Below are 22926 nucleotides of genomic sequence, written 5' to 3'. Positions count from 1 at the left end.
TTAACATTTGACCAATCGGGTTAACGCTTAGGCGGGCCTGAGAAGAGAATAGGCTTCTGATTGGACAATAACACCTGGAGCCATCAGCGCCTGACTGTTTCAGCAGTGAATGAGTGGTTTCTGCATCATTATGAAACAGCTGTCATTAGGGTTCTATTTTTCTATTATTGTATCCCAGTATTTCTTGTGTTTCAGAAATTAACCATTAAGATGAGACGGAGACAAGATTCTTTAGATTCCAAAGAGCTGTCTATTTATACTGAGATTCGGACATGATGTTCTTTTTTATGTTGTTCAGTGTTTCACTGCCTCATCGATTGATTAATTGCAAGTAGTTTTCTTAGGATTTTATTTGGTTCTTTCATTCATTTCAATCTTTGCCTTGCAGTTATGGTGCTTAAACTTATACTTAACTTTTGAACTTTAACAGTTTTATGACACTGATAGTTAAATGTAACAATAGTAAAGAGTGCATATGTGTCCACTCTTTTCAGTTTTAATCTAACACTTTTCAAAGTGTTACATTTTTTACACCCGTGTGGTGTTAAATCCAACACCCCATGGAGTTAAAAAGAATAATAGCGTTGATAATACTTGACAGGGTTGGTTTTAAAAATTTAACTCTACCATACAACACTGAACCCCAGTGTATCAACAGTAAAGAGTGTTCTGCTGCTGACTCTGGGTAGTGGAGGACACTGTGGCCTGTTTTGTAATCGTGAGTGAGGAGGGAGCACAGTGGATATCAGACCCTGCTGTACATTGAGCTGTTGCATGGGGGCATGTGCTGTCTGTGCTCCACACTGTGTGGACTACTTGTCAGGTATTTACAGCACAGACTTACTGTCTGAGCTCTGCACATAACACAGACCTAGCATCACATGTGACTTAAACCAATGTTCATATTCAAAGATATGGTCTACGATCTGAAACCCAGTTTGGCTGTTGAGACATATCTGAAAAACGCAGCCTCACTCACCCCTCCCCTCCGTGTTCCAAGATCCTGCCCCCCAGCTTGTATCGCCCTTCTTTGTATCCTAACACCACGCCCCCTCCAACAGAGCAAGAAGTCAGCCGGCAGAAAATGTAACAAACAAGACAGTCATCCTCCTTGTAACACACAGTGGTAGCTTTTCAATTGGACCGGCGCGATCAAAACCATGAATTAGCCGGCGAAGCAGGTCTGGCGTTGCCACTGCCAGCTGATCAGAGCAGAGTCGACTGTGGGCGAGGCTTTACCTTTCTCGGCATGTCTTCACCAGCTCAGTTTACAATGCTAAAGATGTGTGGTTAACTTATGCTAAAATCTATTGACAGAGCCGACCCGTTCCTACCAGCAGCATTCAGTCATTAGCCAGTACAAGCACAGACTAACCAGAATTATTCAGCTGACATCTTCCACTGCGGTAAACAAAGTCATTACCTGTTCAACAGAAACTCAGCTGTCTCTGCGTCAGTCTTCAGTCCCAAATCCCTCTGCAGCTTTTTCCACTGGTCGTACATTTCTCCAATATTCAGTCTCTGTTGGCACCTGTATCGCTCATAATTCTTCCTTGCTTCAGCCTTTTCCTTGAATTTTTTTCATTTTCTTCCCTTCCCTGTGGAGGTTAACAGTAACAGCTTCCTGGTTTCGGTCTTCTCTGGCTCCATGACGCTTTGGTAGCTGAGCAGCTAGCTGACGTGAGAGGAGTAGTGGGGAAGGACGAGTTGGGACCATGGGCATGACAATGCAAAGCGAGGGAGACAGGGGGTTGGATGGACTCACGGACCAATCTGAACCACGCATGCCATGCGCGGTTCGGATTGGTCAACTAGTATGGATTTGGATATACTGAATGATATACTGAATGGATTTTTTCATTCTTTTTGGTCTTTATATTGTCTAAATTGGACCATATGACCACAACAGCCCTATAAACAGTTTTATTAAGATGTACAAAGCTTCCAAATCATACACCATTAAAGTCAGAATTCTGACTTGAAAAAAAAGGCAAGAGTGAGCAGGAGAAGAAGTAGAAGAAGAGATTGATAGAAATGACAAAGAGAGAATGGAGGAGAAACCTGAAGACTTAGATGTGCAGAGGTCCACTGGGAGAGGAACAAAGCAGATACAAAGTAAGGAAAAAGAAGACAGTGGTGTGAGGGATAAAGAGCAGAGGGTATCAGGCTCAGAAAAAAGTACAGATAGTGAAGAGGCAGACGATGAGGATGAGGAGGAAAAATAGGGAGTCACAGGATGAACTTTCAGTTTCAGCTGAACCACATGGCCTGTTTTCCTGATCCATGATGATGATGATACTGAATCAAAAAACATGGTTTAAAAAGTCCTCTGTTTGAAGGTTAAATGTGTCAAGCTTTACAATTTCCTTATTTTATCACTAATTGCTACAAACCACATCCTGTGGTAGATAAACACTGTGACGCTGTGACTGCTAGTTTTATGTACAAAAGTGCTTGCGTGGATTTTTTGTTGACTCCATTTACACATAAACTGGAATTTCCTTGCACTACATTTTTGACCCAAAATAAAGTGCTGCAAAAAAAAAAAAATCCATCAAACTATCTGTGTGAAGTTGCAGTGATGGGTTTCTGTCACTAGAGGGCGTGAAAGAATCATCCAACAAACCGAAAGCATGAGAGCAGTTTACATGAAAATGGACAGCCCATTCCGTGTTCGTGGTTTCTCTGTAGAGGTCCTTTGCTTTGCTGTTTTGGGTTTGTAGAGAAGCTGCTCTAATCACAGGGGCCAGAGCCGGGCTCTCCAACCACAGTTTCCCAGCAGAGGGGCATGAAGAGGTAACGCTGGTCTATCAAATAACCACCAGCAGCTGGTGAGGAGATCCTCAGCCACACTGTTGTTCAGGAAATAAATGCAACACAACCTCTTACTCTCAAACATACCCTGGAGTCTGTATCTGAGCTGTACCATCTGGGTTGACCACTCTGCTGCTGGACATGCAGGGTCTGCCTTTCCTCTCAGCTGCAAGTAGCTAGCTCTCTGGTGAAGAGATGCCCCTATTTATCTCCTGGTTTTTCCTCCAGCTCAGAGTGCCTAAAAATAAAGCATTTATGTTTGTTTTGTATGCAATGAAAAACTTTATGCATATCTACAAATAATTTGACACAGATAGGGGGTAATTACCTAACTTGGTTTAGTTTTTAACAACTCACCATCTAGCGACGGTTGCTCTATACATCACTGTGAGCTGAATTGCAGTCTTTTCCATCACTGTGTCATTGATGAGAATGACCTGACAGATGTGGAGATAGGCCCGTGTCACACAGGTCTGTTGTCTGTATCTAACCCCCTCTACAGGTCTGGATCCCCTGGTTTCTTGGCACAGCAGGACAAACACTGCCTCACAGATTCAGTTGCAGTCAGGCCGCTTTACTTTGGTCAGAGTTTCTTGGTGCTGTAGAGGATACACTGTCCGTCTCTGGGTAGATGAGCAAAGCAGAGCCAGCTAATAGCAGAGCTGTTACAGTTCGATGCAACGCAACAGAACTGAACTGTAAACCTCTCTGTCTGTAGCCCCTTAGCAGCAGCTACACAGGAGGAGAACTACAAATTTGTAGAACTTTACACAGTTTGCAGAACGTTTTCACAACAGTTAGGTTGTTGACATTTGACTAGAATCTGCTGGTCAACTAAAATTAGACTAAGGCCCTGTTTAAATGACAACGTTTCATCTGAAAACGCTGAAACGCAGTGGAAAAAAAATCTGCGTTTACATGGAAAAGCTAAGGGACTTAAAATGCTGTAGTAAGTATGCCAGGCCTGTAGATGGTGCTTTAACTGTCTTGTCCAGAAGCCACCTTTGGGGGATCTCCACCGAAGTAGAGTTGAGCCAAACTTCTGGTGTATAGGGGGAATACTAAGAGCAAAAGTGGAGCAACAGATGCACATTTTGTATAAAGACATTCAGCAGATACAGCAGATTGAGCAGCACAAGCACAACACGGTAGTTTGCGACAATCGTAACAACGGTACTGTTGTCCTGTTGTATGCGCTCGTGTGACGTCAGCGTTTCCACTGAAAACACCGGCTTACTGTGGCTGAAGTTGCTGAGGCATTTGAACAACTCCACAGTGACAAAGCCCCAGGGAGTAAGAGATCCGCCCTGAGTTCCTCAAGGCTCTGCATGTTGTAGGACTGTCTCAGCTGACACGTCTCTGCTACATTGCATGGACATCGGGGACAGTGCCTGGATTGGTAGACTGGGGTGGTGGTTCCCCTTTTTTAAGAAGGGGGACCAGAGGGTGTAATCCAACTACTTGACTTTTTTTTTTTTTTACAAAGCACTTTAAAGCACTATAGGGGGTTTACAATCCTCAGCCTCCCTGGTAAGGTCCACTCCAGGGTACTGGTGAGGAGAGTCCAACAGTTGGTCGAACCTCGTATTCAAGAAGAACAATGTGGTTTTTGTCCTGGTCGTGGAACACTGGACCAGCTCTGTCCTCTTGCAAGGGTGCAAGAGGGGGCATGGGAGTTTGCCCAACCAGTCCACATGTGCTTTGTGGACCTGGAAAAGGCTTTTGACCATGTCCCCCAAGGTATCTTGTGGGTTGTGCTTCGTGAATATGGAGTTGATGGTCTGTTTTTACAGGCTGTTCAGGCTCTGTATTTCTGGAGTGAGAGCTTGGTCCGTATTGCCAACAGTAAGTCAAACTCAGTCCCAGTCAGGACACGATGCAGCCGGTCAGCTGAGCCATGAAGCTGGTGTAGAGAGCATGGGAGTCTGTTGTGCACCCAGCGGCAAACCTCTTCATGGGGTGCCAGGCCTGAGCCCTCTCCGCCAGCTTCCTCAGTCTTTTTAGTGGAGACCATCTCTAAGACCTGGCCAAAGAGTGAAGTGATGGAGGCCTTTACGTCTTTCACTCTGCTGAGGATATCTTAAGCATAAACTCACATCAGCCAGCCATGTTTTTGGGACTGCAGCCATGGTTGGCAAGTCCCCCAGCAGAACAGGTGAATTGAGCCTAGAAGAGGCGGCATGTGAGACTCACCTGTACTCTGTGAGGAGAGGAACTGGATCTGCTTTTCGAGCCAGGTCTCTGCATGCTGCTCCTCTAGCTGCTTCTGAAGCTGGCTGCTGCCACTCTCAAACCATGATCAGGCGAACAACTTGCATGTCACAGCCCAGCTTGTCGGTCAGCGAGCACGGGAACTGGAGGCGGTGGCTGATTTCCAGATGTGAGACGATGTTGTGGCTCCAACTGATGAATTTTATTTCCTTTCCTTAGAGGTAAGGTATTCAGATACCAAATATTAACAGCTGCTCTCACCAACCACCTGTCTGACCCTGTGATACAAACCAGCTGAGGTAAGCTCTGACTTGCCACAGTCTGGATGTGGACATATCAGTCGCACATGTCAAAGCTTCTTGGTCATCCAGAGGAACAGAAGGTGTCCAAGGAACTGCTCAAACGTTGGACTTGCAGTCGAGGTCAGAGAAGGCAGATCCCACCACATTCTGTCCACCTTTGTGTTGTCCAGCTCAGGCTGATTAGCTATATATATGCTCTGTATATCCTTTATCTAAATTGTTTATATTTCTGATTTTTTTAATACATCTTGGACTCTGAGAGAGCCCAGCACAAGAATTACTTTGTGTCTAGACTGTTAGTCCATGTACAAATGGCAAATAAAATTTTGAATCCTTGAAGTCATAACATTACAAGTACAGTAAAGTGAAGTATACTCGTATGTGGGCCGTTAGAAACTTTGGAGCACTGTGGTCATTGTCACCAATCACCCTGTCACAGTGCGTTATCGTTCTCTGTCCTCATGCAGGTTCTGTGCTCAAAAACAACCCAAAGCATCCAAATCAACATAACAAAGGCTACACCAGAGGAAGATCTGGTTCAAGGTTTGGGATGGCCCAGTGAGAGTCCAGACCTGGATCCCACATAAAAACCTGTGGCCTGATCTAAAGAAGGGTTTGTATAGGAGTTTTATTCACAATCTGACAGTTTTGGAGCATTTATGCAAAGAAGATTGGTCAAATATCACCAAGTCAAGATGTGCCACACTGATAGGCACCTACACTAAAAGACTAACCCCTAAATTCCACCGCACGAGCCGCGCCGCGGTCTTGCTCCAATTGTCAAACCCCACTAGAAGCAGCGCTGCGCCGCTCAATTCGGAGGGGGAGGGCTGGTCCTCGATGAGTCACAGGCTCTCATGTGAATAGCGATATCACACAACCATCCACTCCCATTACTCTTGATATGTCAGTCCACACCTTGTCCTTTCTGCCTGTATCCTTATAAAAAGAATGTTTGGGAACATACAGAATGTTTAACTTCTCCACTTCTAAGATCAGCTTCTCTTCATCCATGGCGTCATGTTGCGTCTTGGACCCTCTGACTGACTGTTTACCTGATGCACGTGCCTCCAGATGTGACGTATTTCGAACATATGGGGGAAATGTACCATTGAGAGTTTGTGCATTGTGTTTTATTTGGAATCTTCCAGGTACTTCACACAGTGACTTCCTGTCTAGTGCTTTCTTATTGACAGTGAATTTACGAGGTTTGGAAACGGCCACGCAGAAAGTAGACCTGAAGCGTATTTCTCGCTCTTCCAGCTTCCAGCTCTTAGGCAGCGCATACAGTGGGATTTGCCTGATAGATTACAATGGAAGCTAAGTGCTCCGCATTACATTTCAAAGGTGCGGCACTGCGCGGCGCTGCGCTGCACAGCACGTGCGGTGGAATTAAAGGGATAGTTCAGTTTTTTTGAAGTGGGGTTGTATGAGCTCTATGTGACCACTAAGGACATTAGATACAGTAGAAAGTTGTCTCCTCTCCCTCAGTAAGACACAAACTTTAATCGATGGTGACGAGGAAATAGACGCTAACAGGGAGAGACGGTACCAAATTCAAAGGCTATTTTCTCCGCATATTTTTTTAAGTGCATTAAGTCTTCGGAAATATAAACATTTATCTGGACCTAACTAACTGGTCATTTATCCTTCTGCCCAGTGCTAGTGCGCTCCGTCGCCCCTCCTCCTTTCAGCTGTAGGGAATGTAAACAAGCTATGCTACACCGGTTGTAGCCTCGTGTAAGTTTGATCAAGTATCGCAATTCTTTTGTTTGTACTCTGGACATCAATATAGAGTCGGAAATACTCAGTATATATATTTGATCAATCTTATCACTGAAAAAAAAACACTGGAAACAGTGTAAGGGAGGCTTTACCTTTCAGTGTTTTTATATGTATGTGTCTGAGAAACTTTACAGGAGCTTCAGGACAGTGTAATCTTCACGACCAGAGAATGCAGCAGGAAGACTTTGCATTGATCATGTTGTGTTGTGGGCCATATGAGGTCAGAGTTTAGCAGAGCAGTGTGCAGACAGGCTGCTCTGCATCCTGTGACCTGCAGTTTACTGTGACCCACTGTCTGTGTCTACAGGATCGTGAGTGTCAGGGCAATCCCTAAGCCCTCTCTGTCTCTGCTGCTCTCTGGGTTAGACCGGGCTAAGCTTTCCTCCCTCTCATTTAAAGGCACGCCAGTAATCACCTCTAAGCAGCTGGCTCATGTCTAATACCAAACAACAAACACCAGTGATGAGGCTGCACATGTCTGTCTGGGTCTGAGGCTGCAGTGCCCCCACAGACTAGAGCAGTCCAGGATCACAGATGTAACTCTGAGCAGGGATATGTTGAATGAAAGAACAGCAGGAAAAAAACATTAGTGCCAATGAAAGCGGGTGTCCTTTAAGACTGAGCCTCGCCCAATCAACCACAGAGCAGCCAATCAGCTCAGGGATATGCAAATGAGCTCTCTGCACTGCATCGACCCTGCCCAGGCGGTGACGTCACCTGACCATCACGCTCTGTCTGGGTCTGCAAAGTCTCAGACAGGAGTGAGAGAGGACCTGAAGGGAGCCAGGGGAGGGGCCCTTTGTCTGGAGGAATACTAACATCATCTTAGCTCCGGCCCTGGAACAAACGCGTCTGATCCTCGAAGCCCGGCCAGGCTCCACCATGGACATCCATTTTCTGTAGGAAACAAAGGAGTGCATGCTTTTTCTTCCTCTTATGACTGTTCTGCTTCTCCTGTGAGCCGCACTGGTTTGTTTGCACCGACCAGTCTTCATTGAAAACCGCACCCCCTCCCTGTCCTTTCTTTTTCACCCGGTTTCTCATTTTTACCCACCCTCCTTTGGCTTCCATTCAATACAGCACCGCTGCGAAGATGCCCAGCTCTGTCTTTGCGGACAGCAGCGTCCAGGGGGACGCGCCGGACGACCAAAGAGCCCTGCAGATCGCCCTGGACCACCTTTCCCTGCTCGACTTGGACAACGACGAGAACGTCCTCTTCGACAACGACCAGGAGCCCAAGAAGAGGAGCGTCAACATGACGGAGTGCGTCCCGGTGCCCAGCTCCGAGCATGTGGCCGAGATCGTTGGCAGACAGGGTGTGTGTTTCAGCATTTCTTCTTCTTCATAGTTTTATCACGTCTTCAGGTGGGCCGTGCGGGGCCGACCGTTCACCCAGACCTCTAAGGTCTGAGCACGTCCCGAGCCGTGGGTCTGTGTGGGAGGAACAGAGAGCCATGCACTCCCACACTGCGCGTATTTAACCTGGTGGTGCCTGTCTGAAGTGGCATACACGGGCGTTTAATGAGGCTAATTATCTCCATGTGAGGCGCAGAGGGTTTGCAGAGAGCACGAATTCCCACTTATTGTTGTGATCTCTGGACAACACCGTCAGACGTGGCCCGTTGGTCCTGTAAATGCAGACAGGTGGGTGGGAGAATAAAGTGAATGAAGCAGAAAGTGTTTCTGATCATGCAGAGCTGCAGGGAAGCAAGGAGCAGCCTGCATCCCGCATGCAGGTTTTATATGTATCTATATAAATATAATGGTATGCATACATTTATATAACCCTTACCCTCATAGACAGAGGGAGGGATCAGGGCCATGAACAAAGACTGAGGTCACCAGAGGGAACACTGCCATCCTAATCATCCTTCACGTGATGAATGGAGTTAAATCACTGATAATGTTCTTCTGTGAGGAACCTAAAAGGAAAACGGTCACGATCTTAGCTCACCTCAGGTGCTGCCCCGCTGCTGCACAGACCATGCAAACACCACCAGCAGCTGGAGGGCTGCAACAAAACACCTTAACAACTAACCACCACCATAAACCTTCAGATGCATTCACCACCATTATACCAACCACTGTTTTCCCCACACACACTGAAGTTAGAGTCTGGGGACCAGAGGTAGTTTCCAAACTCATACATACACATTCACACACTGCTGCATCACAGTGAAAGCAAGTGTGTCCTGCAGGGAGACTTCAGCATGTGGCTGAAGGAGCTAACCTAGATCTACTTGGTTATCAGACTTAAAATATGCGGAGTTTGAGTGCATTACTCATCATGTTATTTTTTTCCACACTTCTCGTTTTGGTCCTGAGGAGATTTATACCTATGCACCACATTTTACACTATGGATGACAGAAACTGGTGGGAAGGACCCAAACACATAACTGATAGAAAGGGGCTTTATTATAGCAAGCAAGGTTAACAAAAGGCAAAGTATCAAAGCATAATCACAACTGAAACGCCTGAGGCTAAGAACAAAGAAACAAGAAGAAATCACAGCTTTACCAGCCTAAATGAGAGAAGCACAGTAACTACAAATACACAGCATAAAATCAGTGATCAAAACTTAAAAGGAGGAATAAGCAAGGTGGCACAGGAACGAATAGACAAGATGATCTGGCACAAGGCTTAAGGAGCTGAAGGATTTTTTTTTTAGTTGCTTTAGGTGTAAGTGTACAAAACAAACCGTGGGTACATCTAGACATGTTAGTGGTTGATATGCAAAAAGATTACCAGAGTATTTATAATAAATTGGTGTTGGAGATACAAGAATAATACAAAACAGAAAAAATAAATAAAATATGAACAATATTAAGCAAGAGAAGAAAATGGTGATTAGATTTCAGAGAGGAGTATTTTTAAGTAATGTCAATGTCAGTTTTAGTAAGTGTAAAGTGTTTTTTTTTTTTTTTGGTCAATTCAGGATACTGTTTGTATGACTTACAACCATTAAAAGGAAAAAATATGTCAAAGCAGAATCTTCATATTTGATTTTCAGTCTGACACCAAAAGTTGTGTTGTGTACTAAAAATAAATCTGAAAGGAATTGACTTTTTATTTTTACAGCTGGTGAGAAACACTTCTTTACAATTCACATATTGTTTTTAAAATTACATTAGTGTTTTATTTAGGCTTTAATGAATTTGTAGATGTAAACACCTCTTTAAGACTAGAATTGACAGGGTTAAAAGAGTTTTTGGCATCACTTCACTTCTGTCTCATGAACCGTCTAACGTTAGTGTTGTTGTATTGTAGTTATAATGGCAACTCATTTTAGTAGATGGTGGTAAAAATTAAATAATAATAATACATTTTATTTCAGGGCGCCTTTCATAGCACTCAAGGTCACCTTACATCAGTAGCAGAGACATAAAGTATCAGTAAAAGTGCATTAAAAGAAGAGTAAAAGCAAGTTTAAAAAGAGACAAATTCACTTCAACTTGAGTGCCACCCGCAGAAACAAACAGCATCAGTGCTGTGCATTGTGGGAAACAGCATGCAGAAGACGAACCCCCCCCCCCAATCATGATATTGTTCTAAAATAATCGCAATTAGACAGTTTTCTAAAATTATTTAGCCCTAAAGTGAAGTGAAAACTGACAGTGCCAAACAGTGAGACTGATGAGGAGCAAACTTCACACATCCAATGAGACCATGGAGCCATGAAATAGGCTTGGGTGTAAACATAGAACAAAGAGTGTAGAAGCAGCTGTTGGCCTGAGATCCAGAGGTGATTTTTGTTTTTTGTGTAGGAGTCACACTGGGGTCAGACCTGGTGTCTAAAATAATCTTCGGCTGTGAGGCAAAAATAAACATGTTAGGGACAGACTGAAGTCGTGGTGACTCACTTTGAGCTCTGTTATTATGCAACCTTCCCTCATTTTTGCCTTGTGTGCATACCACAGGTTGCAAGATCAAAGCCCTCAGAGGAAAGACCAACACCTACATCAAGACCCCGGTGCGAGGCGAGGAGCCTGTGTTCGTGGTGACCGGCAGGAGAGAGGATGTGGCCATGGCCAGAAGGGAGATCATCTCCGCCGCTGAGCACTTCTCCATGATCAGGGCTTCAAGGAACAAGAACACCAGCCTGAACAGGAGCAGCACCCCAGCACCTGGACCGCCAAATTTGCCCGGACAGACCACCATTCAGGTCCGGGTGCCCTACCGTGTGGTCGGACTTGTGGTCGGTCCAAAGGGCGCCACGGTCAAGCGCATCCAGCAGCAGACCCACACTTACATCGTGACCCCCAGCCGGGACAAAGAGCCAGTGTTTGAGGTGACGGGAATGCCGGAGAACGTGGACAGAGCGCGTGAGGAAATCGAAGCCCACATCGCCATGAGGACAGGAGGCCTAATCGAGCTACAGGACGACAACGACTTCCACGCCAATGGGACGGATGTTGGTTTTGATCTCCACGGGCACTCCAACCTGTGGTCCAAGCTCAGCGTTGGGATGACCCCGACCTCCACACGGAAACCCTTCTCCAACTACCGCAACGACTCCTCCTCCTCCCTGGGCAGCGCCTCCACTGACTCTTACTTTGGGAACAGCAGTTCCTGCGTGGCCGACTACAGCCCTGACAGGCCCTCACCGAGCTACACCACCTCCAACAACAACAGCAACAACAACAACAACTCCATCAATGTCAACACAAACAGCAACATGTTTGTTTACAGAGGGGAAGTGATCTCACCCGCCTGCACCGACCACTCCTTCGACTCCTCACCAGGGTTCGACCCCACTCCCACCACAGCCGGCCTCCTGTGGTCGCAGAATGAAGGTGTCATCACCCCTTCTTCCACTGGAGGCAGTTCTCCCTCCTCCTCCTCAGATATGTTTCCCCCCAACCTCTCTTTAAGGAACAATGGAGCAGTGGTCAGTGGGAAGAGGGTCAATGGTTGTCCCTCACAGCCCCTCCACAGCCACCCTGGAGGCCCCACTGAACACCCACTGACCCACACTGACCCTGGAGGAAGCCCTCTCAGTTTCAGCAGCTACTCCCTGCCGGGCTCTCATCTCCATGAGGTGGCATGTGACTCCTTTGCTTCATCTTCTCCCTCATCCTCCTCCTCTTCCTCCTCTTCCTCCAGTCGTAAAGGCAGCCGGGATTGTTCAGTGTGCTTTGAGAGCGAGGTCATCGCCGCTCTGGTTCCTTGTGGGCACAACCTCTTCTGTATGGAGTGTGCCGTCCGTATCTGTGAGCAGATTGAGCCTAAATGCCCCGTCTGCCACATCGGTGTCACTCAAGCCATACGCATCTTTTCATAAGACCCTTTCAGCAGTGACAGAAGATTTCTCACACCGCTTTCAGAGACAAAACACAACGTCAGTTTGGTATGTACATACGAAAATATATATAAATCTGTAATGAAGAAGATGCCGTGTAAAGAGAACAACAGGCATCCTTTGGAGCTGTGCAGGAGTCCATCATGAGACGCTGCAGCCTGGGGAGGTATTTTCTATCATCTAAGTGCATGTTTAAATTATAACAGCATAGTATCCAGTAGTTTTTGTAAAGTGTCCCCTTTATTTACCCAGGGGTGCCCGGGTGTATGTGCCGAGGCCAACCTGCAGACTGTTAGGGGCTGAGCCATCCTGTATCTTGGATTGAATGTAAACAGGAGGCAGGCCATGACTGGTTTAAGGGGTTAAACATATCCTACGTCTAAATGTATATTTCCGCAAGAGTCTGAAACGACATCGACACAGATTGAAATACTTTATCCTTTTTTTCGACTTGAAGATTATATTTGTTATGATGTTTAAAGATGTTTACAGATATCATTATTTATGTTCGGTGAGCTTTTTTGTAGCTGGGTTGAATTTTTTTATTTTCTTATTACAGCCTTATGGCGATGTTTACTGCATGACTACAATGAGGAGGAGAGGGTGGAGTTTTTATATGTATCGCATAAAAAGTATTTTAAACATTCTTCACCCAGCATATTTTTTAATTCACTAACTAAAAGCATAATTATGCGAGTGAAGCATAAAATTGAAGGTACGTTACTTAGTAAGTTGAACATCTATGCTGTCTTAAATTTGTATGAATTAGATCCAGTGGGATTTACAGGCTTCTGTTGCACCACTGTAGTTTTAGTATTTCTATTTTAATACATTTGTTTACAACTCGTTTCTGTATATGCTGGGGATTTTCCTTGAGCGTAATGAAATTTAAGCAGATTTTAAGAACAAAGTACACTTTATTTTATGATAAAGGATCAGTGGTCAAATGTTATTGTTATATTTGCTGAAACCAGATTTGAAATGTATCAAGAGTTTATTTTTCTGATGTTTAAATCATAAGTGATAAAATGTAAACCTTAAGTAAAGGTGCTATTTCACATTTTTTTAAGTATTTATATACAAGTCCAATAAAGAGGTATGTTCAGGAGAGTCTGTGTGTTGTGTGTGTGCGTGTGTGTGTGTGTGTGTGTGTGTGTGTGTGTGTGTGTGTGTGGGTGTGTGTGTGTGGGTGTGTGTGTGTGTGTGGGTGTGTGGGTGTGTGGATGTGTGTGTGTGGTGTCCTGCTTGTGCTCAGAGCAGACAGATGTGAGGAGGCCGTTTATATAAGTGTGATAGTTTACATTTGACCCACAGGGCTCCCTTAGGTAAGCCTGGAGGCAGCAGGATTATCACAGTGGCCTAATTATTGAGAGCAGACTGTGACGATTCCACAGTGGGAGTGAGCCAACCTGCCACTGCTCAGCTCCTTTACAGCCAACCAGCTCCAAAGACCAGGGTGGGGATCCAAATCTACCTGAGGTGTGTGAGAATCACAACTTTAACCCTGGATAAAAATAGAATCAGTCCATCTGTGGAGGCTTTTTGCCTGTATTAAGTGGGAAGTTTGAAAAAGACAGGAAATGGGAGGGGTGAGGGTGCTTGGACCCTGGGTGTCATTAAGGGCTACATCGCTGGGTCCCACAGCCTTAACCCAACACAAACCTGCTGAGACCAAACCTCTCAGGCCTCTGAAACATCAAAAGCTCACCATAACTCTACCATGGCTATACTGTGTGTTATAACCAACATTTGATAAGCACAAAGGATAACGAGAGATGATTTGTCATTAATATCTGCAGTCAGACCTCGTTTAAAAACGTCTCATTTTCACTCCTTATACTCCGATAGTCAAGTAATCCGGTGTCAATGACCTTATAGAGGAGCTCTAAGCATCAACCGGATCAGTGTGGGATAAAGCTGATTGGAACAGGGGTCTGGGCGTCTCTGTGTTGAAATGAAAGATTTATTTCTATCTATGCAAGCTTATTTTACTAGAAATAATCCCAGTGAGCCGCAAGATCTCTTTTACAAGCGAGTCTTGGCCAAGACAGCAGCACAGATGACAAGACAGAGCCAATAGACAGAAAGAAATCAATACAACAAGCTCATTAATTAGCAACATTCGGAAATAACAAGTGCACAGGCTCATCAGATGATCCTTGATCCTGGATTTGAAATTGTCCAAACAAACATAATTGTCCAGTTTCAGATGGTCTTGTAGCAAAATGTTGGAGAAGGTGGCTGCAAAACAACTGACCTCATTTCTAGAGTCATACGGCATCTATGACACCTTTCAGTCAGGATTTCATAAACATCATTCCACAGAAACCGCATTACTGAAAGTGTCTAGTGACATTATGATGTCCGCTGACTCAGGAAGGTGTACTGTGTTGGTCCTGTTAGATCTGTCTTCGGCCTTTGACACTGTTGACCACCAGATTCTGATTAACAGATTGCGGGATCTGATAGGGATGTCTGGTCCAGTGTTACAATGGTTTACTTCCTTTTTTAGCTGGAAGAAGTTTTAGTGTGTCTACTAACCACATATTGTCTAAGCCCGGCAACTTGTGGTGTGGTGTGCCCCAGGGCTCTGTTTTGGGACCGCTCTTGTTTTTGATGTATGTTCTTCCTCTCGGCAAGTCAATTAAGCAGTATCATGATGTTTTCCATCACTTATTTGCCGATGACCTTCAGCTGTACTGCTCATTTAAAACATCTGAAATTCTCAAAGTGAGCTCCTTATTCAACTGTTAAACAAAAGTTAAACAGTGGTTAAGTGACAACAGTCTCCAACTGAATGCTGACAAAACGGAAACACTTATTGTTGCCCCAGACAGTGCAATTCCCAGCATTAAACAGCACTTAGGCGATTTGAGCCTTTCAGTCAAAACTAAGCTGAGGAATCTAGGGGTAAGTTTTGATGAGGCCATGTCACTAGAGCACCACTCAAGGCAGTTGGTTAAAAAACTGTTTTTTTTCAGCTGCGTAATATTGCTAAGCTCAGGTCCATGGTGTCTAAACAGGAGCTTGAGATGATTATTCATGCCTTTGTGTCCTCACGTTTAGACTACTGCAACAGTCTCTTTACCTGCCTGAACAAGAAAGCCTTGGCTCATCTGCAGCAAGGTTATAATAGTTTTGGATTTGTCATTATAGTTTATTTTTAGTTAGTTTTGACATTTAATTTTCCATTACAGTTTAGTTTTAGTTTTAGAGCAGGTATTCTAGTTTTTATCTAGTTTTGATTTTTGCAACAAGGATTAGTTTTAGTTTAGTTTTAGTTTAGTTTCAGTTTTGTTTTAGTTTTTTCATACCTTATTAACCAGGTGCAGGTTTCAAAAAGGCCAGAGTAAATATTTTGTCATACTGTTTATTTTCAAGTCCAACGTAGTGCTCACTGCTCAGTCAATGCGGATACTGAACTGTTGGCTGCTGCCTTAAACACATGAAAATAATATAAACTTAGTATAAAAAATATAAGCATAAATTATATAAAATAATGTTGACATAAATTACATAAAAATAATATTAACATAAATTATATAAAAAAACAATATAATATGAGCTTCAATAAATAAAAACTTGGACTCTGTAACAATACAGGCAGACTCAAATACAATAAAAACTTGGACTCTGTAACAAACTATTATAGATGCTCTGATTCATTGCTCCAAACAACATCTATGTTTTGTTGCAGCACAGCGCACAGCCAGTCAGTGCAGTAAACAAGCTCGTCCCTATACGCCGCTATGATGGTGCTGTGCAGCACTGACAACTGCCTAAAACTGTCTAAAATTGGTTGGGAAAATGTGTCGGATTAATTTAAATCCTAAAGGGTATTAATATTGTCAAAAACTATAACAAAGGGAATTTTGTCTATCATTTTAGTTAGTTTCAGTTAGTTTTGTGAACACAAAATACAGTTTTAGTTTACTTATCGTTTTTCTTTTCTTTTCTAGTTTTTATTAGTTTGAGTTAACTGCAATGAATTTTAAATTTTAGTTTTCGTTTTTAGTTTCGTTTTAGTTAACTATTACAACCTTGGTCTGCAGTTAGTCCAAAATGCAGCTGCAAGGCTCTTGGCTAGCACCAGCAGGAGAGCTCACATCACACCAGTACTCAAGTCTTTCCACTGGCTTCCAGTTGCCTACCGTTTTCAATTTAAATCTTATTGCTAACTTTCCGAGCCCTGCATGGACAGGCACCTTTTTACATTGTGGATTTAATCAAGCCGTATAGCTCAGCCAGAAGCCTGAGATCGTCTGGGGAAAACTTGTTGATGGTTCCTCAAACCCGCTTTAAAACGGGGTGACCGATCCTTTAAAGCTGTTGCTCCTTGACTTTGGAATGAACTTCCCCAGGACCTGCGCTCCCTGGACTCAGTGGACACCTTCAAAAAGCTCTTGAAGACACATTTATTTAGGCGAGCATTCGCGTCCTAACACGTCCAGTGGTGGCACTGATTGAGCATTGTGATTTTAGATGTTGTTTTATGTTTTAGTTGTACTATGTTTTTAAGTATGTTGCTTTTAAGTATGTTGTTTTATGGTTAGTGTACTATGTTTTTCTACTGTGAAGCACTTTGTGACTTGTGTCCGTAAAAAGTACTATACAAATAAAGTTTACTTACTTACTTACTTACTTAGCTCAGACCAAGACGAATAAGCAAAAACACTGAACGCTCTTTGACCAAAGACGGAGTGAGTTTGAGGTACCAGAAACAGAGTCTAACCATTTGACAAGGTAACAGCCGGTGTTTGGACAACTTTATCAGTGAAGTTTTTTCTAATTGTGCATTCTTTCAGCGCAGAAAAACCTTCCTTAAAAAATGAGTAAGAATTGAGATGCAATTCTTAACGCAACTTGTTGAAAATTATTGATGATTTACTGAATATTAGTGTATGGATGATTCCATGACAGCAGCCATTTAGAAAAGGGCGAAAAAAACAACTTCAGCTGCCTGTAGTGGAATGATAGTCCTCTTTTTTCTATTTTAACAGGTTTTTATCAAGTTAAAGAAACAGAGTTCTTTGAAACTTATGTATCAAATATGATATGTTCAATGATGATTACACAAGTACAAACTGAATGTGAAATACAGTGTTTCATCATCTCCTCAAAGACAGACCCCACCAGCCCACTCTGTTTTCCCTGTGATACTTTAAACTCAGGCCCCTCCTGTTGGGCCCCAAGACATCAGGGCCAAACATGCCCTGTGCTGGAGTCCATCTGACAGACAGAAGAAAGGAAACCAGGGGTTAAATACTGAGTTATTCTAGATAAAGCCTGTTTCCTCTAAACTCCTTACATGTAATTTTATCCTCACTGATTGAGTTATCATGGTGTGATAAGGATCTAATATCAGCGTTTTTAACCAAACTAGCTCACTTCCTGCTCCTTAATTCAGTCCATGTTGGTGTTCACTCCTTCTACATGTCAGAGCTTTCCGATTTCTGCAGCGGTTAGGAACAGTCTGTTCTGTCACATGCTTTGCGTAAATCAATAAAAACAGCTGCACGCCCCTTTTCATCCACCTCTGCTGCTGTTTTCTACTATATCTATCACAGCCAAAGAAACCAATCCATCTCCTCTAATCCAGTGTTGAAGGTTGCACAACACAAATTTTTCTTCATAAAAGTCACAAGGTTTAAGTTTCTCAACCATTTCAGACACTTAAGCAGCAAAATGGAAAAAAGTCTGCACAACTGTTTTTTTCTTTTTTTAAGGACAGGTGAATCAAGAGGAACGAAAGGATTGAAAGAAAAAATGCAAAAAATGAAATCTTACCAAGAGTTTTTGACATTTTCTGGACTTATAAGTTAAATGTAGCTCATATCAAGCTATTTAAAGGCAAAATGAGGTCTTAACTTGTTGTTAAAAGTAAAACAATCTGCCAATTGAGCAAGAAAAATTTGTTTGAAACTAGAAAAATGTCTTGATACAAGTAACTTTTCTCTTGTTCCTTTGGCAGATGTTTTTACTTGTTGCAGCAATTGAGAGCTCATTTTTTTCTCTTAATAACCTGAAACAAAAATTCCTTCGAGGCTGGTCAGATGAATGTGGCTCATACTAAGTCTAAAAAGAAACGTTCTACCGAAAATAAGAGAAAATCACTGACTGAACAAGCTTTGTTTTTTGTTTCACAAACTCAGGCTTTTTTTTCTTGATAAACATTTTCTCAGATATCTTTCTTTAAATGTTGGAGTGAAATGAGCAGGAAGCACTCAGAGTCAGTATCACCCTCCCAGCCAAGTCTCTGTATGTGCTAACACTTTTATGTATTATCATAGCTTTGGTTTATTTTCAACATTTTGATTATTCACTCATCACCGACATTTGATATTTCATTCTCAAACAGGACTATCACATTCTCACTAAGGCTCCAGGAAGTCACCTTTATTAGATGATGGGGACCTATGCTACTGTTATTTCTGCAATAATAATAAAACTTCTAAGTGATGTAAAACCCCCCTGTTGTATATCAAAATGCAGTCATCTTGTTTTTGACTTGGTTTGGGGCCTTTTTTTTTCATTTACTATGTGTCATTGTTTTCTTTGTTTGTCTATCCTAAATCACCTATGGAGGTATGTAAGAGCGTACAGCTGGGGAAAAAAAAGGAAAAATGTATAAGTTGTACTGTACTGAAAAAAGTTAGTTAAGTTCAATTTTTTAAAAAACGCTCACATTTAAGTCTGGTACGGGGGCCAGGGCTGTTCTGAAATTGAACCTGGACGTCACGAGGGCCAATGAAAGACACATGATGCACCACTTACCCAGTCAGAGGGAACCCAGGCTGGGGGACTGCGGCTGATTGTGGCTGAAAATCAAAAGTATGAAAACACAAACTGGACATTTTGGCTTCACTGGTGATGGTGGTGTTTTCAGAAAAACCATCCACACACTGCTGCTAACATTCCCTACCAGATACTGGACTCCTATGGGTGATGTTTCACATGTTATAGTGGTGGGTGCTGCTTCCCCATGAAGATCGGACCTCCTGAAACCCTTTGAAGGTCGAAGCTGTGCAGAGAGAAAGCCACAGAGGAACAGCGTCAGCTGATCATCGATCTTATCCTTCACTTCTTCCAAACATCAGCAGGATTTCAGTCGCTCAGCTCCTCCATCCGTCTGAATGACTGATTTACCAGCTGGTTTTTTTACTCACCCCTGTGGAAAAGTTACACTGCAGGCCAAAAGTTTGGAAAAAAGATCAAAGTATTCACACACAAAAAAAAGCCCACAGCGTCATTGTTGGTTGTTTACAACCAAGTAAACATGATTATGTAAAGAGAAAACTATCAGACACGCTTTTTTTTACTATCATCAGATAACTATCATTAGTTTGTCTTGTTTTCTTCAGAATAACCTCCTCTGCCTTAAACAACAGCAGGACATTTATAAGGCATTTGTTCAAGTGTTTTAAGGTGTGCATCAGGATTAGCATTCCAAGCTCTCTGAAGTTCATCAGTCAGAGACTGGTGCAATGTGGGACATGCTTTTCTGACTGATTGATCCAGTTCATCCTGCACAAGCTCAGTTAGAGAGGTCTGGAGACTGAGGGAGCCAAATCCTCTTTGGAGAACTCTTTTCCTCTTCTGCTTTTGTCTGGGTAACCTTGACAGAGCGCGGCAGAATGCTTAGGGTCATTATCTCACAGTAAAACAGACTTTGGCCCCACAAGTCTGAGTCCAGATGGAGCAGCATGATGCTGGAGGATGGAGTTGTGCTGTTCCTCCTTCATGAAACTGTTGACTTCAAACAATGATTTCTGTCTGCAGACTTTCAAAAGCCATAAAATTAAAGTGAAAAATGCAAACTGAGATTTGCTTATATATATATATATATATATATATATATATATATATATATATATATATATATATATATATATATATATATATATATTTTTTTTTTTTTTTTTGCAATGAAGTTGTGACTCCTGCAACTCTTCTAGACCCTCAAACACAGCCCTTCTTTTCTATGGCTGACATTTATTCAGCATCAGTCTGGTAACATCAGCGTATACCTAAAGGTAAACTGAGGAAAATAGTGCATATTATCTAAAGCAAAGTCTAATCATGCAGTACATGCATCCCAAAGTACAGATAACTCGTGCTGCTTTTTAAGAAAGACTCTGAGAACAGAAACTTTAAGTTGCTTCCAAACTTTTGGCTTGTAGTGTGCACATCAAGAGACAAAAGTGAAAAAGGAGAAAAACAAGTTCAGGGAGTTTACTGAAAAGTAGCTTTGCAATGACATAGTTCTTAACATCTGATAAGACTTACTTTCTGTTTCCTCTTATACACAAACATAAACATAAAAGCATTTCTCTAACTTTTGATGATGTTGGATTCAAAGTGTGTCAAAAGTGTGTGCTCCTTAACTGCTGACGCGTCCTGAGCTTTAACATGGAAAATAAACTCCCCATGTGATCAGGAAAGTACCGCAGAACACTGCCACCTCTTTCTTGTCTATGGTTCTAACCTGAGTATGCCACATGGTGGCGACAGAGGACAACAAACTGAAACAGACAGATGGATGATCTGGACTACTTAAAGTCCAGAGCATTATAGGCTTTGTCATACAATCATAAACATAAATCATAATAAACATAAACCGTAAATGAGCATTGCTTGATGGGTTTGATGGTATGGATTCATGTCTGTCTCCTTTGTTTAAATTAATACACTGAAATAAAAAAAATCACTCGCAAATGATCAGTCCTTCCATCTTAAGCCGTATCTGGACCTTAAATGGAAGTTCATATTTACAGACATAAATATTCATTCTTTACGCAGCCTTTGGTGACATTGAGGTTGTTAACCTGATCTGTGTTACAGAGATCATTCCATTTTCATCGTTTTATTGCCGGTCAGCAAAATAACACATCTTAAGCATCATGACAACTCGCGTTCATTTACAAGTTCCAACACAATTGAATCAGTACTGAAGTTTCAATGGAACCATCAGATTGGTCAGCAGGTATCGCACATGCTCTCTTAATGCAGAACCATGTCTTAGAAACAAACAGTTTAATTTAAAAATAGCTTCAGATGATGGCGTCTGTCTCTACTTATTCTTGCTTAGCGTTCTCTGCTTCTCTGCGTGCTCCACAATTTTTTCTTCCACGTATAAGCCTTTACGCCGCCGGACAGCATTCATGTATTTGAGGGCCTGGTTAGCAGAGTCGGCTTTCTCTCCAAAGTGCAGATATTCTTCCTCTGTGGTGGGAACCCAGTACGGGTCACTGGCAATCACCTGGGAGGAAGAGTAGAGGAGACGAATTCAACGATACTACAATTAAGGTCTCAGGTTTTGGAGTCCTATTTGTGATTCTGCTGCTCACCGTCACAGCTCATGAACAAACGTAAATCTTTTACTTGCCTCCCAGTGGCTGAAGACCAGTTGGGGACTGGCCAGTCCACTGGTTCTCTTTCTGATCTGATCGGCAAACCCGAAGCTCTCAGCCACAGGAAGAACAGCCTTGATGATGAACATGTCTGTTCCCTCCTTCATCTCTTCATGAAGGACACGCCCCTCTCGTTTCCCCAGCACGCCGTACACTCGCCCTGGTACAAGAACACACTTTGAACATTTGGAACATGACAAATCTCCTGTTACAGTTTTAAATTCAGGTGACAGGAAATACATGAATGAGAGGAATATGTTTGGATTTAGACCTTGGCACACACTTGCGTGTTTTTGTCCAGAAGAAATAATGATGTGTCTTGTCTGTCTGTCTGCACAACAACGCTCAACAACCACTGACTACAGGAGCCTTCTAACCCCATCAACCAACAAGTTTCCAGGGAACTGCAGTCTAAATTTAGTTCTGGGTATCAAGTTTACCCCAGGACTTAATAAGCTGACCCCAGCTGTGATGGACTTGGTTTAGTCCCTCCTAACCATCAGTCTTCTTTGAGCTTGATAGTGTGAATGTGTCTCTGTCAGCTCCCGGTGTTCCAGTTTAAAGAGTGACCCTGTAAACTGGAGACCTTCAGCTGAACGTGTCAGTGGAGATCCAGGTTACACCCAGTTGGCATCCTGGTTTAGTTTTTTACATATGTCACAATCTCCTCATCAGATCAGTTTGTAGTGATGATCTAAAGCTGTTTGAGAAGTCCTTAAAGTCCTTCATCAACGAGCTTCATTAAAGCCAAACCTTGGGTCGATCTCTTTAAGCTGTCAACGGCAGAGTGGTCCGGTTGTTCTGGCTTTTAGAAACAGCTTTGTCTGAGGATGGCTTTGTCAATAGTGCTCGTCTCCTAAAGTGTCAAGGATTCCATCTGCAAAACGCTAAAGCTGGATCAACAGCAGCACAGGCTGAAACTCCTCCATGCTAACAGGCTAACTGCAGTGCTACACATTAAGATGTCAACTCATCTTCTCCTTCTGTGGTTTCATTTTTTGCTGATTGACCTTTGTCATTGTCTCAGCACCCTTATCTAATCGGTACATTTTAGTTTAACTGTGAACATGTCGTTCAGTGTTATTGGAGGCATATGGAGTATGA

At 42.9% G+C, this 22926-nt stretch overlaps 2 protein-coding genes across 3 annotated transcripts in view; one reads left to right on the top strand and one right to left on the bottom strand.

The window, feature by feature from the left end:
• The first annotated feature begins 7833 nt into the window (after positions 1–7833).
• On the top strand, positions 7834–13489 carry mex3b (mex-3 RNA binding family member B). The gene is made up of 3 exons (XM_074667134.1): positions 7834–8011; positions 8193–8428; positions 11031–13489. Exons 1-3 carry the CDS (start codon positions 7995–7997, stop codon positions 12392–12394), a joined length of 1617 nt encoding a protein of 538 aa, XP_074523235.1. The 5' UTR covers positions 7834–7994; the 3' UTR covers positions 12395–13489.
• Positions 13490–20452: 6963 nt separating this feature from the next.
• efl1 (elongation factor like GTPase 1) overlaps positions 20453–22926 on the bottom strand; it is a 29277-nt gene continuing 26803 nt past the window's right edge. For both annotated transcript variants that reach the window (XM_074667057.1, XM_074667056.1), the window contains exons 22-23: positions 21798–21982; positions 20453–21671 (exon numbers count right to left, since the gene is read on the bottom strand). In XM_074667057.1, the coding sequence (XP_074523158.1) occupies positions 21483–21671; positions 21798–21982 (374 nt within the window). In that variant the 3' untranslated portion in view covers positions 20453–21482. The remainder of the gene's footprint in view (positions 21672–21797; positions 21983–22926) is intronic.

Source organism: Halichoeres trimaculatus, unplaced genomic scaffold (genome assembly GCF_033239565.1).
Source record: "Halichoeres trimaculatus isolate MK-OKI-2021-1 unplaced genomic scaffold, fHalTri1.1 fHalTri1_scaffold_3, whole genome shotgun sequence".
NCBI classification, from domain to species: domain Eukaryota; kingdom Metazoa; phylum Chordata; class Actinopteri; order Labriformes; family Labridae; genus Halichoeres; species Halichoeres trimaculatus.
The sequence above is the reverse complement of the archived record's forward strand: the minus strand, read 5'-3'. Positions and strand labels throughout refer to the sequence as shown.